Source organism: Dromaius novaehollandiae, chromosome 3 (genome assembly GCF_036370855.1).
Source record: "Dromaius novaehollandiae isolate bDroNov1 chromosome 3, bDroNov1.hap1, whole genome shotgun sequence".
NCBI lineage: Eukaryota > Metazoa > Chordata > Aves > Casuariiformes > Dromaiidae > Dromaius > Dromaius novaehollandiae.
This window is the reverse complement of record NC_088100.1, coordinates 94,960,499-94,976,673: the sequence shown is the minus strand read 5'-3', so window position 1 is coordinate 94,976,673 and position 16,175 is coordinate 94,960,499. Positions and strand designations below refer to the sequence as shown.

General features: G+C 40.2%; 1 protein-coding gene across 2 annotated transcripts in view; it reads left to right on the top strand.

Annotated features, from left to right (window-relative positions):
* The window catches only part of KCNK5 (potassium two pore domain channel subfamily K member 5), a 38,773-nt gene extending 26,379 nt beyond the window's left edge, over window positions 1–12,394 (top strand). For both annotated transcript variants that reach the window (XM_026122991.2, XM_026122992.2), the window contains exons 2-5: window positions 3,358–3,469; window positions 4,894–5,060; window positions 6,120–6,288; window positions 7,104–12,394. In XM_026122991.2, the coding sequence (XP_025978776.1) occupies window positions 3,358–3,469; window positions 4,894–5,060; window positions 6,120–6,288; window positions 7,104–7,924 (1,269 nt within the window). In that variant the 3' untranslated portion in view covers window positions 7,925–12,394. The remainder of the gene's footprint in view (window positions 1–3,357; window positions 3,470–4,893; window positions 5,061–6,119; window positions 6,289–7,103) is intronic.
* The last annotated feature ends 3,781 nt before the right edge of the window (window positions 12,395–16,175 follow it).

The window sequence follows — 16,175 nt, the reverse complement described above, 5'->3', positions numbered from 1 at the left end:
GTACCTGCAAGTGGAACAAGTGGTATGCTTGATTATGTTCAAACAGCCTCTTTACCTCAAAGTTTCTACTTCTGTTAATGTCATCAAAAGGTGTATTAATTTTATGTGTTTTAAATTTCCCTCTACAATTGCAATATCTATTTACTTTCAGCAGTAACTTCAGGAGCTAGAGACTTTATTTTGCTTGTTTCACTTGCTAAAGTGCAGAGTTGGTGGGGCAGGAAAGGGAGGAGAGGTTTCATTGCTGTGAGGCAGAAGTCATTTGACCTAAAAGTTTTCACTTTATCAATACAGACAGTCATGAGATAGAATCTAAAGCAACGTGTGTGCTCCAGGTTAACTATTTTCAACTTGTTGATTTGGACTTACTTTAAAAGACACTTTTGAAACAGCATCTTTTGGGAAATTAAGAGCAGGTACAAAATCTTACCTCTTCTACCTCTACCTCCTCACCCCCAATAATCCCAGCCAAAGGCTTTTTAGAGCAAATTTTCTGTAGTTTGAGAAATCTGACACAGGCAAACTGGTGCATTCTGTATCCTAGCATATGAAAATAAAGGTATCTTTGACATTGCTTAACAGATTTACCAAGCAAAAAATATTTGCTGTTCAGTTGTATAGTGTCCATTTGTTTGTTGCAGCCAAAAGACTTAATTATTTCAATATGGTCAAAGCTTACTCTGCTTGGAAAGCAGCTATGTATTTCCCACCGCACCAAAGCTAACTAAGCTTGTTTTGTGACTGTGTTCCGGCAGCTGCATTGTATATGTTGGGTGCAGCAATACACATTCAGGCCTATTACAGGCATAAAGTAACTTAAAGGTTAGGCTGTAGCTTGTAGATAATCATGCGCTAATAGCAGATAACTGTGCTAATAGGGACAAGAAAAGGGTGGCGCAGCTTTGGCTGGAGAGTAGCTGTGATTTTTGAATTTCAAGTGTTTATGCAACTCTGGAAGAGCTGGCCATCCCTCTCCCAAAATGTTAATGCACTGGGTGTGAAGGGCAGCTGCTACTCATTCCAGCTGCTTCTCTCCCCCTTGAGTCAGGGCCCCCTTCACACCTCCAGACCTCAACCACTGGCAAGTAATTGCCTCTGCACTCTGGGAAACTGAGCTCATTAACTCAGACTGAAGGTGGAGTCAGGCAATGAGATAATGGCCCAGTGACAATGGAAACAGATACTTCAGTGCCTCTCTTATGAGTTCGGTTGCTCTGTGAGGAAAAGAAGAAAATCTAAGTCAGCTTAAAGCATGGAAAGTAACTGGAGAACTGGTGTTTGATATAACGTTTTGTGCGGTTTTGCTAGGCAGTGGAAGAAGTGCATAGATCACTGATTGTATCTGTCAGGTGCTTTGGATGTTCTTTGAGACTGTAGGCAATTCATTTACAGACCATAGCAGAAATGAATGGAGTTACTCTGGTCTTTGCTCAGATGAACTTTTGTCATCCAGTGTAGCTATCTTATATATTAACAGGCTCCTTTTTTGAAAGGGGGTAGTACTGTGTGTGTTTATCTGCCTGCCCATTTTAGGGCTACTTCTGATTTCAACACTGCTTTCTTATGACAAATGACTGCCTTGGTGAGAGCATTCTCTTCATCTTTTTTTTTTTTTTTTTTTTTTTTTTTTTTTTTTTTAATCCAGAGAGCTTAAGCTATGGAAAGACACTGCATGCCGCTTTGCACACACACCGAGCTTCTCAGGAGAAAGGTCTAGTTCCGTACCTTCATTCACTCAGTGTGCTACTTCTTTTATCTTCTATAATAGCTTCTGCATTGAAAGTGCATTTTTAATTAAATCGTTTGCATCTTGTATATGCACAATACACTCACTTTGAGGGCAATTTATTACAGTGGGAGGGTGGTGATACATAATAAGTCTCAAGAATAATTAAAACCTGTGTTAACATGTATACCTTTTTAGTGGTGATTGAACTTTATGCTGAGTCTCTGTTGGGTGTAAGATCAGATGTTAATCAAGTAGGACAGAAGAAAGGAGGGAGGGGATGAAGGAAGGAAGAGTCAGTTGCAGGTTCCTATATTAATTCATACCAGTTTAAGATAAACCTTACCTGTTGTGTTAAAAGGTAAAAAGTGTATCATCTGTAATTTTAGACATTTAGCTCAACTAGCTGTTTGTGTTCAGCATTCTCTGAGGAAGAGGCATAGAAGGTGGGATAATGGGATGAGTCTCCTTTTGAAGATACCTGTCCCTCTCCGTATGTGGATGTAGCTTTAGAGTTTTGTTTAGACCAGCACACTTTACATTGAAGCGGAAAATGCAGATGCAGCTTGAGAAGGCTTTAACTGCAGCATGACATAGCAGAGCAAATATTAAAGTAACTAGAAATTTCTAGGACAGAATATTGTAAACTGCTTTTTTCTTTCACTTTAGGGAGATAGAAATACATGTCAGAATTGTAAGATGCATGATTTTGATTTGAAACTTCGAGTTTTGGCAAAATAGGCATTGGCTTTGTAGAAACTGCAGTTTCTACAGTCTAGTTTTTGAAAGTCACAGTAGGCTGGGTCCAAATCCCTTCCTACAAAAGGTGAAAATGGTTAATAATTCTTCAGTTCCTGAAGACCTGAACAGATGTCAAAAAATTGACTTGCTGAATCTGTGGAAACACCCAATAACTATACTTTCCCCTCCCCCCTCCCCCAACACTGTGAACAAACGTTTTGCATTCATTATAGCTTACTAGATTCAAAGGCAGGGGATGAGAAAGGGGCCTAATTCAAGGTCAGTGATTAGAGTCCTGTTGCATGGAAACAGCTTAGTTAGCTTGGAAAAGTGTAGTTTGTCTTTCTTTGCTTAAAAGTAGTTTTATGCTGACTTCTAGATAGTCTGGCTTTGCCAGGGACAGCAGGTGAATTAACATTAATCACGCTAGCTTTGTCAAGGATTCTGTGATGTCCTGTTCATACCCAAGTCAAGCTGAGGCTTATAACAGTGTTTTGAAATGGGTGGTAATTCTGAAGATGTCCCTGTCTAGTATTGAACCAAATTTAGGAACTATGCTGGAAATTAAATGCCAGCTGGGCCTGGAAGACAGCATTTGATCTCTGGAAGAGATCCATTTGGGTAAAACTGGTAAATCAAGTAAGAGCTTATCTAATTAAAAATCCCTATTTAAATGTCAGAGCACCTGTCCTGCTACTTACTAGCTGAGGCAAATTTTTATTGTTTCATAAAATTATTGTCAGTGAATATACAAGGCTAGCCTTCACAAAAAACTTGTGTGATTATTTTGCAAGTATGAACAAAATGCAGAAAACCTGAGAGGGACATGCACATTCCTCTTTCAGGCTGCTGAAATTTTCCAAGAATGACTGTAAACTGCTTCCTTACAGGTTGTGTCAAATGCTGCTGGACAAGGGGTTGCCATCACTGGGAACAACACTTTCAACAACTGGAATTGGCCTAATGCTGTGATCTTTGCTGCTACTGTAATCACTACAATTGGTAAGTATTTACTATAACAACTTTCCTAGCTGTAACACTCTGGTGGGTTTGTACTCTTCTGTTTCTGTGTGAAGATATCTGCTGAATAAAGTCCCAGTCGCTGGAGCTGCATAGAATACCTATCTTTAAGGGCAGGTTCATAGAGAAAAACTTTGGCACTCTGTTAATGGATGTACATGAGAGAAATGCTGCCTGTTCTGATGAGTAACTGGTTCAAGGTGTTGGTGTCTGGGATGACTGGTGTCATTCCAATTCCAATGAATCGTGCGCTTAAATTTCCAGATCATAAAATCCCAGAAAAAAACTATTACAAAATATTTCATTAAGCTAATGCTTGAAGCATGTTTATATGACGTTTTTATGTGGCTGTCCTACCACTCACATGCATCCTCTTAACCTACTGAATTAGCAGTGTTCTTCAATTGCAGAACAGACTAGACTTTTTTTCCTCCGTCCTTAAGAAAGCAAAGAACAGGTGTGCTCTTATAAGCACAAATCAGCAGTGAGATTTAATACGCTCTGCACTGAAAGACTTCTTCCTTTGACGTTCAAAAGAGCTCCAAATCATCTGTATTCTGCTTTTACAGAAAAATCTTTGCTATAAGATTGTTACACCCTTTCAACACCTATTGTGTGAGAAACAGGAGGGCAAACTCACTAGAGAAAGTTTGAGGTATGCAGAAATGGAAGTCTTACTATTAAACCATATACAGCATCATATTTTTCATGTATGATTTGAAATTCATAATACCCAGCTTATAATATAACTTATTACAAAAAGTTGAAGAAATTAGGAACTGACCTAAACAACAAAACCATGGCAGAAGGTTAGAAAGTAGACTGATTTTAGAGCCAGTGTTTGTAATGCCCTATTGGGTTCGGTGGCCAGCAAAAAGCTAAATTCAGTCAAAATACCTTGTTTTGTCACAACTTATCTTCCCCTTCACCCACAAGCTGTCTCCCTGGATAGGCACCAGGTCACGAGGTAAATGTGTGTAATGAGTCTTGCAAGTGGAAGCTAACTTTGGGGGCAGTTTTGAACTTTTACTGTGTAAATTTGGTTCACATTAAAACTCAGGCTTTTCACATTGCTGCTGGAGGGAGTGAAATCATGTCAGAGGCCTTGAGATGAGTTTTATCTTGTATTTATCTAATAAAGAAAAAGGTGCACACAATTCAGGAAACATTCAAAATGTAGCATTCCTCTCAGTCTGCATTAATGGAATACACATTTGCTGGAGTAGGTTTGGGAGGCATCCAGATTCAGATGATCAGCAGCTGGAGTAGACTAAAGCTCTTATGGATGGTGAAATTAGGAGCGTCTGATACAGCAGAAGCCCACGCAGTGTTGTTTTATGTATAGGTAGAATTGCATTGAATGCTCTGTAACAGGAGTGGACCATGTACATGCTTACCTCTTTTAGGTTATGGAAATGTTTCTCCAAAGACACCCTCTGGGCGTCTCTTCTGCATATTTTATGGGCTCTTTGGAGTTCCTCTCTGTTTGACGTGGATCAGTGCTCTGGGGAAGTTCTTTGGAGGACGTGCCAAGAGGCTGGGCCAGTTTCTGACGAAAAGAGGAGTAAGCCTGGTAAGGTCCTCTGCTTGCTTATCTGCCTGCTGTGTATTTTTGATGCATAAATTAAGCTTAGACTTCTTCACTTACCTGCTAAGCTTGGTAGCAAACAAACACATACACAAGTATTAATTTCCCAGATGGTGTTGCATAGATAAAACTGACAGCAGCACTAGGTCCTGTAGGTAAGTTCTGCCAGAAATCTTAGCAAATTGAGGTCTTGAAGAAACCTTTGAATGATACTAAATATAAATACCGTAGGCTCTATGGAGACATACATTTTTCCTATAGTAGAAACTGTTGGTTGAATGTAGATGAGGCTCTAGTTTCATGAACATTCCCTTCAAGTGTCTCTGGTACTGAAATAAGCTGTCCTGCTTTGTTCCCAACTGCCTTTATGCCAGCATGAGCATTTCCTGCAATGTAGTGAACCAGAGGAGAAAAGATGTTTTGTTCTGTGTTTTTTTGGTTTTTTGTTTTTTTTTTTTCTTTCCCCTCCTTGCTGGGTGAGTTTATTTCAGTTCTAGCTCAGTGCACAGAGATGGGAGGCAATGCAGGGGCCTGGAAGAGGGTGGGATTGGTTTAGGCTCTAATTTCACAAATAGAGCTGAAGACCTGAAGAGCCTAAGTGTTAATGCAACAAAAATCTTCTTGGTTCAGCACCTGAGAAAGTACAGAAAATGATGGTGAAATGCACATGTGCATGCAAATTGTGCAGAGGTTAGAAAAGTGGTATAGGGGAGGGAGGACAAATAAGAGAGAAGTGCCTAACCCAGCTCCTGATCCTCTGTACTGAAATGAATAAAGTAAAAATCAGAGATACTAACTGTGCTTTTTAGACCAGAGTGCTATGTCTGTATACCAGCCTATTTATAAAATATCAGGAACTCTTAAACTTTTAGAGTGTGTGAAAGAGAAATATTAGGAAATGCCCTGAAAACAAATAATCGTTTTTGAGTAAATAGTTGCAAGAATAGTCTGTTCTGCATAAAGGAAAAACCTTTACTTCAGTGACTTTTAGTTACAGCAAATTAAGAGTTCTTTCCCTGAATTTTTCTTCTTCTTTCTTCACAGAGGAAAGCACAAATTACATGCACAGCTATTTTCATTGTTTGGGGTGTCTTGGTCCATCTGGTTATTCCTCCCTTTGTCTTTATGGTGACTGAAGGCTGGGATTACATTGAAGGTCTCTATTTCTCATTCATCACTATCACCACCATAGGATTTGGAGATTTTGTTGCTGGTCAGTAATTGTATTTTTCGTATTATTACACTACGTGGATAGTGTGGCAATTGTATTTTTAAACTCTAATTCTAAAATGTGATTTCTAAGTGTTTCCAAAGTATTTTGCTTAATAAAAGATTTGACAAAAGCTGAATACTGCTCTGATGGACTAGATTTGGCTTTTTTACCTTGGTTTAGATACCTAAGCCCTCGGCATTAGCCTGGAGGAAAGTTCTGGAGTTCATAACACTCTCAGGTGCATCAGGTCCCTGTTTAAGGCAAGGAACTTTCCTATCCACCCTAATAGTTAAGCACCTTGGAATGGGATCCTGTACGCTGAGCAGGGAACATTAGATGGAGTGGTGCTCTCTGTGCAGCTAGAACTAGCCTACAGGAAATGCTGAACATAGTAGTTCTCCCTTCTAAATCCTGTTTTTCTCTAAAATCTGCCTTGTTCAGGGCTTTGGAGATAATTCCAATTGCAAGGGCTATCTGGCTGAACCCTCTCTCAAGGGAAAGTTAGGGGCAGGGAGAGTGCTTGTATTTTTCAAAGAGAACGAAGTTCACTTTAGAGCTTACAAGGGGAGGACAAACATGCTGCCATTTTATGTTGTAGTCCAGTGGTTAGAACACAAACAGGCAAGAAGTAGAAGACCTGGGATCAACTGCTTCTGTCAGGAGGTTTCAGGTCCCCACTTACCACTTCTCAGAGCAGTGTCCAAACAATAAGGCTCTGTTAATGTGGGAGGGAGTACTTCTCTGGGTAATAACTTTGAAGGCTTTTCAGCTGTGAGTCCTCTTTGAATAATGTTCTTGTTTTGAATTCTTTGTAGGTGTAAATCCAGATGCAGATTATCATGCCCTTTACAGATACTTTGTGGAGTTATGGATCTATCTGGGCCTGGCCTGGCTTTCACTCTTTGTCAACTGGAAGGTTAGTATGTTTGTGGAAGTCCACAAAGCAATCAAGAAGCGGAGGAAAAAAAGAAAAGAATCATTTGACAATCATCCTCGGTCTAAAAAACCCCTTCAAATGGGTACCTCAAAGGATGTGAACATTTTCAGCTTCCTTTCAAAGAAGGAAGAGACCTACAATGATCTTATTAAGCAGATTGGGAAGAAGGCCCTGAAGACAAATAATGACAAAATGATTAAAGTAGAAAATGCCAAGCAAAATATGCAGAATGCCAGTAAAGATGCTCAGGTGACTTACACAAAGACCAAGTCATTTGAGTATGATGAGGCTTCCCTAGACATTCAGAATGGTCATGTGCTGAGACATCTGCATGATAAACGTGTTGGAGACAGCTCTCTAGAAGGAACAATGTTTGTAAACCAGCTAGACAGGATCAGTGAAGAAGAAGGGGAAGTGTGGGACTCGAGAGACTATCGACCCCTAATCTTTGAGAATGCCAACATAACATTTGTAAATGAAGATGATGATGAAGAGGAGGATCTCACAGATGATGAGGAAACTTCAAAATCCTCCATGGATGATAATCTTGTAGAGGAACCTGAAACTGCAAAAAAACTGGTAAAATTCCCATCTTCTGATGACTCTACCTTTACTAACAATGAGCTGGAACTTTCTGTGCCTTATGAACAACTGATGAATGAATATAATACAGTAAGCAATGTGAAGGCTGCAACGTGAAGCACGTTTGACGGTTTTCTGAAAATGGTCAGTGCATATTGAACAAATTAATGGAGCAAGGAGAAGAGCATGTCTCTGCAGTTTCTTCTATCTCTCTGAAAACAAAAGCAAGCCCCAAACTAATAAACTCCAGTGTCTTTTTGCCATCCTAAGTTGGTTTCTGAGCCCATCTGATTTGCTTTTCTGTTTTTTAAGAAAGCTTTTAAAATAACAGTTGAATTTGGAGTCCTTCTCCTTCCTGGTATTTTATAGTTCTTCAACAAACTAGAAAAGAAAAGACTAGTTATTACACTGGACCTGCTCTGCATTTGTGCATTTCATGGAGAAATTAGTTTGGGAGTGAAACTATACTGTTGCGTACAGACTGTTTTGGGCATCAAATGTGTCCGGTTACTCCACTAGCCCTTCACCTCTGAAAACCTGGATTTGAATTCTGCTTTGATGACAGATGGAAAAAAGGAGTGTGAGGTTTTTTAGCTGTCCATTGTTAAGTTGCTACCACAAAAAAATGGTACAACTGCTAGTTGTTCTAAGGAGAAACTTGAGATGGAATACCAGGACACACAGATCTGAGCTGAGGTGCATTGGCAGACTGGGGAGGAAGCTTCTAAAATATCTGCCTAGAATAAATCAGTATTGGTCAAAAGATAGTAAATAATATTTTTGTGAATAAAATATTAAAATTAAAAATTCCAAAGGAATGGATTGAGAAGGAGCCCTCTAACAAAGAACAACTCATCTGGAATGAAGCTCACCTATCGGGCTGCTAAACTGCCTATCAGCCCCAGAACTGTTAGGGGGAAGGTGACTGGAAGAACTATTGATCAAAGCATATACGAGCACAAGCAGGTTGCAACTTTTTTTTTTTTTTTTAATGTTGAAAGTGTCCTTCCACTGTCCATTTCCTAGAGGAAATACTTGAATGGACCTTATACAGTATCTGTGTACAGGTGAAGCTTTAGTGACTCTGTTCTTCTGAGAAAAATCAGCTTTGGAGGAGCAGATACTCTCCAAATGCCCTGAAGCCTGTCAGAAGGGACCTTTAGCACTGCTGCTCTGTGCAGTGTGTTTGTCAGTATTGTTGTTTGCTGTTCCTCCCTGCCTTGGTACTTCAGACTAGACTTGAATGAGATGATTTCTGAAACAGTTGGTTATACTTTGTTTGTTTGTTTTTTTTTTTTTTTTTTTTTTTTTTAAGCCTGACTTGTGTGGGTACACAATGGTTATTCTGTACCACCTTCAAGAAGGCTGGGTAATGTCAGATCTTGTATAAAACTGAGATGTGGTTTTGTGACTTAAGACCATAAGGCACTTTTTTTAAGCAGACTTCAGCTCTGAGCTCTACAAAGTATTATCACTTGACTTGGAGATGGGCTTCTCATTGATATAAGGAAGTATATCATTTAATGACATTTAAGCCCAAATCATTTTGCCTACAAAAAAAAATTATAGCATGGGTTTTATTTTTCTTCCTTTTTTCTATACCTGTGCATTAATCCCGACAACTCTTTCAAATGAGGCTCTTGATCACATGCTGGCAAAAGGTACTGATTTCAGTGGTATCAGATATTCTTGGAACAGAAAATTGTCAAGACCTTTGAACTTTAACATGGCAAGTTCTGTTGTTTTGTTTAGTTTTACAGTACTTAAGTCATTCCAGTATACCCTAAAGTTTCCAAAGTTCAGTGAACAGTTAAAGTTGTCTCATTTTCAGTGTAGTGCTGGCAGACTCATTAGCTTTGTAAGAAGGGTTTATGAAATCTTGCAATGCTAATCTTGAATTACTAAATTTTCTAATAACTGCAAATACTGACTGCTGCTTGAATTGTTGGCCTCTCTTTCCATGTGAGGAAGAGGCCACAAGGGAGCCCAGCTCTCTGGCTGGATATCCTGTTGACAAGAAGTTTTGAAGTCACCTACTGTGAAACAAGGGAATGTCTTTATTTAAATTTCTTTTTAGAAGCTTCCACATATATGAGATGTTCAAACTGAAAGTTAACACAAGGCGAGGGCCAACTCTGTAACACTGGCAGAAATGTGGAATCAACATCACTGGATGCAGTAGTTAATTCATATTTGATAATATTGCTGAAAGGAGATTCTAATCTGAAGTCCAGTGGCATTACACTATTGCCATTTGGAGTGGGGGTGGCTGGATTAATTTGAGTTCCAGCTGACAGGAAAGAGGGAGAGGCCCTATTGAGAAGGTTCTGATTTAATTCTGTTAGATTTCCCCCCCATTATTTTAAAAGGACTCCCAGCCCTTCAACTATTTTGTTGTATATGAAGGGTTGTGGGTGACAACTCTACCTTATAGCTGTAGGAAATGGTAAAGCAAGACAATGTACCTGATATAAAGGATGCTTGTGTAGCAAGTCTAACCTTCTCTTAAAAAAAAAAAAAAAAAAAAAAAAGTATATTAGCTTACAAGACAATGAAAAAGCACTCCATACAGCTTCTGTTGTCCTCCAACTTGTCTTCCATTATTGATGCAAAGATCAAAGTTTTAGCAACAGTTAGTAAGCTACAGGATGGTGAGGACGGAAAAGGCTTGCCAGCTGGGAAAAGCATAGCCAGAGTGTGATCTTCATCATCATCTTTTTTTTTTTTTTTTTTTTAACAAAAAGGCATCTTCTTTAATACAGAAATAATACAACCCAGACACTTGGCTGGGCTTTTTGATTGGGAGGGGATGTTGAACACTGGAACCCAGACTCTCCATAGTGGAGTGCACTTGTATGGCAGAGCTGAGGACGGATGGGATCTGTTTCATATTATCAAGTTAGATGAGGCTCTTTGGCCTTTCCCAGTGCAGTCAGCATAGACTATAAGTCTGCATAACAAGCATCATGGGATTTAAAGTAGTGGTTTAAATTTATTAAAACAAAGTACAAAATTCCCACTTTTGGGGGGAAACATGATTACACCTCACAAAACTGTTTTCAAGACAACCCACCATGTGCCTTAATGCAATTTTAACACTGGGGGAAAAAATTCACCTCTTTGCACAGGGGCCAGCACAAGTGCTATGTTCAAGTTAAGCCATGCTTGTTCTCTGTATTTTGGAGGAGTTTAGTTGGCACACAGCTTTCATACTGGCTCTCTACAAAAAGTCGAACCATTTCCCAGGGTTTTTAGAATTACGGTGCCATCTCTGAACTGCTGAAGTGCTAAGCAAGACAGCTTTTTGCCTGCTTGTCTTCCACGTCTTGAGAAAAGAAGCTGCCAGCTGCCTGGGGAACCTAAATTAATACTCTCTTTCTGCCTTCAGATTTACATGTAGTGAGTTAGAAGAGTGTCCAGACTGGGTTTTAAGCTATTCAGCCTTAGAAGTACTTGTGGTTAATTTGGGGGAATTCCCCAATGCTGTTTGGTAAGGTCACATAATTATTTCAGTTATTTGGGCAATGTGGAAACATTTTCTTTGGATGCCATTTAAGATTTCATTTGGCTAAACAGCAATGTGAATAACTTTTAATTCTATGTAATTAATTTTTATAGGTGAAACATCTCTTGCTGGGAAGAGAGAGAAGGGAGGTTTTTTTGTTTTCTTTTTAAAAGCAAGCCTATAAGGATGTATGAAGAAGGGATGGAATAAAAGTGAAAATTCTTCTTTCTAGCTATTGTATGCAAATAAATTGATTTCTAGTCACTTCTAGGCCATTATATTAAGCATAGGTCCACTTGCACAATATTAACTTAATTTTGCCAAGATGAGCCAATAATTCAAAAAAAAATCTTGAAATTTTTTTTAAAAATGTGTTCCTACAAAGGCCCTTTTACAATTAAATGGTATAAATTAGGTGGCCCTATCCTTCATGACATCATTGTGACACTTCTTGCTTTTGTGTCTTGTGCTATTGAAACCTGTTTTAGGGTAACCAGAAGGGCATCAGTAGCAGATACATATCTCATGGCAGGCAGTCTTAACACACCTGATACACTGGTACGAAATCACTGAGGAAATACAAGAAGTGTTGTTTTATGTTTTTCTCCGCTAGTGATTTGTGAATCTGTTGCTGGCAATGGATGTCACAAAACATGCAGAAATAAAATGATAGACTGATAACACGTCCAAGGTGACACAGTTGTATATGTTGAGATATCTTTTCTCCAGTTGATCTGGGAGAGCACAGGTAAAGACAGACAAGCTTTGCTGATAAGGAGAGCAAAAAGCAATATACAAGTCTGTTGACTTAAACAGAAACCTAAGAACTCTGTTGTAGACTTGTGACTTTTGTGCCTCGTGGGCTTCGTTCCACTTGTGATACATTTACCTTTTAAAAACTTTGCTTGTCTTTCATATGGCTTTTGAAGTTTGTACAACCCTGACTCTATCACTCCATAATATGCCTGTCTGTTTGTTCTTTGTTGCTGATTGTCAGTGGAGTCACACTGTATGTAAATATTTGCTAAGTCTTTGTAAAATGTAATTTATTTTAATATTTTGCAATAAAAAATTACAATTTATCCTGTCTGTCATGAGGACATTGACAATCAAGAAATGATATTTCTTTTTACAACTCCCTATACTTGTAATTCACCTCACAGATGACACTGATTCTGTTCTGAAGAGCTTGAAGGTAAGGAACTGAAAGCATGTTGTTTTATGCAAGCAGATGCCCGCACCGATATGGAATATCAGTGACTTCAGTTCAGTAGCATCTGGTCTTCAGTTGGCTACAGCATAGTGAATTATGCAACAAGGATTAGGGACAGCTGTTGAAAGAGGAACGAAAGTTTATTCTAGGGGTTGTAGTTTGGGGGGGGTATTAAAAGAATGCACTGAGACAGGAAGTGTTAGAACCGATTAGTACTACAATAAAATAAAATGTGCTTTTAAGGTTGCTGTCTGAATGCCAGAGACACTCAAATATCTGAGTAGGTGTTAATGAATTTTTCACAAGACTTCTAGCAACAGTGTAACTATATCAGGTGGTCTAGCAGCATTTACAGTCTCTTTCATCTCCAACTATTTCCTTAAAATACCTTGTGAAATAGGTAACTGCCTGCCTTAATGAGTAGCAAAATGTGACTGAGTGATACCCATGATAGGCATCTGTAGAAATGAGGACAACCTCATCCTGAGGGAGAAGAGATTTTTGGCAACTAGGGGAAGTCATTGACGTGTGAGCTAGGAAAGTGGGGACCTGGGCAGGCACAGGAGGGAGAGGGAATGCTATCATGATTTGAGTAAGGTTAATGTAGCCAAGCTGCACAAGAAGTCACCTGGACAGAGTAGTGGAGGAGGAAGAGGTGCCGGACTGGTGACTGATGCCGAACCAGCCCAAGGAGAGGGAGGTCCTCCTCTGACCCTCTGACAGAGCCAAGAGCAAGATGTAATGCTGAGTCTGGTAAGCACCTGATAACGTTTCTATCAGCTCCCAGCAGGTTAGACCCCACAGACTACTGTTCACCTATTGCCCTCAGTATTTCACTAGAGACTTAGTAATTTTGAGCGGTATGGTAGTAAGAAGTAGAAAAACAGGATAAACCTGTATCTGTTAAGCATCTGTTCTTATGGTCCATGCCTGGCTGTGTGTTCCTCTCTGAACACAATAGCCTAACAGATAAAATCACAGACCAGCCAACCTTTACGAAAACTGAAGTCTTTTCACAGAACACTTATTGTTGCACCACATGTTACAAAGAGCTACATGATACTAGCAACCTGCAGCTCATGGGAATGTAGAACACAAAGTTTCAATTCTGGTAGATGAAAATAGTGAAATAGGAGGCTAAGGTGCTGTTCAGGATGGTTTTAGACAGAAAAATGAAGAGACTGAGTCTCTTCAGTGCGTTTTTCTGTAGTTAGATGTGTATCCTAAAGAAGCAGCAAAATAACTCTTATGTGAGGCTCTGCCAGCGGGGTGGAGGACTTTGCTCTATGGTTAGAACAGGAAGGAGGACTTTTTCATTGTTTTTGTTTTAAATTCATGGCTTGTACATTGTGCATTTCAGCACGGTTTGCCTCAACTTCGCACTCGTAAGATAGCTAATACTGTAATACCAAGGAATAAAATGTTGGGCTGAGTACAGTGTTCATTAGACTTTGGCCTCTTTTGTCTCCTTAAAACACACAGGGAGTTCCTGCACTGCACACAGACTACAGCTTCCTTATCCGCATACCACGCCTGGCTTCATAGCGCTATTGCGGGTTGTGGTTTTCTTCTGACTCTATGCCCGAGGAACAGGAGGGAGTGGTGGGTGGAAGCATACCCAGCCCTGCCTTTAGCGCACGCAGCCACAGCCTGCCCAAGGCTGCAAAGCCTGCCCAGGGCTGCGCAGCTGGTCTGCGCGCACGCCCCTGGGCAGCCCTGGCTCTGTCAGATCGCATGGCCCCATGGACTCCCCAGCTCACCCAGGGCTGTTTGCTGCCCCAAATCCCAGCCAGGAGGGTTGGGTGGGAAGGTAGCATCAGCGCAAACTTTCTGCTACACTCTTTCCCCACCCTAGGAAGGGAGAACCCTATTACTTGTTGTCCCTCCCCAGGGTGGGGAAAAAGAGAGCAGAGTGGAGATAAGTGGAGGAAGGGGGGCTGCAGCAGGCAGGGGGGCTCAGCTGCAGCTTCTGCTAGGGCTGGTGTCCCCATGCCTCCCACCAGGCTGGCTCTGGAGCTGTCAGAGCGAGGCTTGCCCTCGCTGCCCGGGCTGCGACCATGCAGGTGGCTGGGAGGATTCACACCTCGCCATGGCATGGCTAGCCAGCGCTCGGCCGTGCCTTTTCCTGGCAGGCTTTTGTGGTGTTTGCCTCTCTGCTTGGAGGTATTTAGCACCTATAGCTCTTACGCAGCTCGGTGAATTTAAAGGGCTTGCTTAGCGATTACTTTTCACTTTCATGTTGGCAGGCGCCTTCTTTCATGAGGCAGCTCATGAGATTTCTTCTGACTCACACGCAGGTACAGTCCCAGGTGAAAGGGCTGTGCTCCTGCACCGCTGCACACCACCCTTGCCTTGAGTTCTGCCCTGGCTCCCAGGGAAATCGAACTGATGGGTTCCCTGAAGAAAGCATGGAGGTTGATTTTTTTTTTCTTTTTTCTTTTTTTTTTTTTTTTGATGTTTCATGGGAACACAGACAGGTGTCATAAGCAGGTGTTCTATGACACGGAATGAAAACAAAGTCATGCAGTGATTATCTTGGCTTATGCAGCCATCCTAATGTAGGGAGCAGCACTGGGACTGGTGTGAGCACAGAGGTCCAGAAAGGAATGTTTACAAAGACTGGGCTCACTGCCCAAAGAAATCTGCCATTTCAAATCAGAGGGGATAATCTGAAAAAGGAGAGTTGAGGTGGCATGGGAGGCTAGAGGCATTATCCCGCAAAAAGTGTCTTTGAAAGGCAGCTAACATATTCCAGTTAGAGCGCTTCTCTGATGTCCAAGTTTCCAGATAGAGACTGTGGCCAGAATAGCTGTTGGAAAAACAGCCAGTTTTGATATATGAGAAATATTCTGATGGGACTATTTAAAAAATCACTTTGAATTTACAAGTTGAACCAAAACAATTGCAAATAAAACAATTTGTTTCTTGGTTTTAGAATTTCTTTTTGTGGGGTAACCAGAAGTTACCTCCCTACTGTCTCTCCTTGCTGCTCATAAAGAAGAATAGAAAGATGATGACAACTCACTTGTCATATTTTGCTGGCTGCAGAGTTTTCTTAATGGAGGAAGCTGTGGAAAATATGATGTTTCCCCCCTTTTCTCCTTGTTTGCATAGAACTGTGAATGACAGAGAAAGTGAAACAAAAAATCTGAAAATATGTATTCTGAATTGGGGGGGCACTAAAATAAAAGATATCTGAAGTTAAAGTTAACCTTTTTCCCATTTACTTTTTTTTTTAATTTTCAACATTAAACTTTAAGAAAATTCTTTTGGATACCTTCTCAAATATCCTAAACAGAAAAACTTGCGTTTTCAAGTTAGTTCTACGCATTATGTATTCAAGAAAAAAACAAGTATTTCTGCTCATTTGTCATCTTCTCTAAATACAAGAGTAGTGGGTGGCACCATGGTATACTTTTTAATTGTAAGAAGAATTATGAATGAACATAGTCCTACTCTGAGTAGAAAAGATCCTGCTTGAGGCCTGTCAACAGCTTTGTACTTTCTGTGGACTTACAGCTTAGGGCAGTTGTTGATCACATATTTGTTTATCTAGTTAAGTTTCTGGGTGTATAAGGAAGTATCATAATTAATTCCTAATGTCATTAAGATCAGAGACAAAATTCCTCTTGTGTGCTTATTTGTGGGTT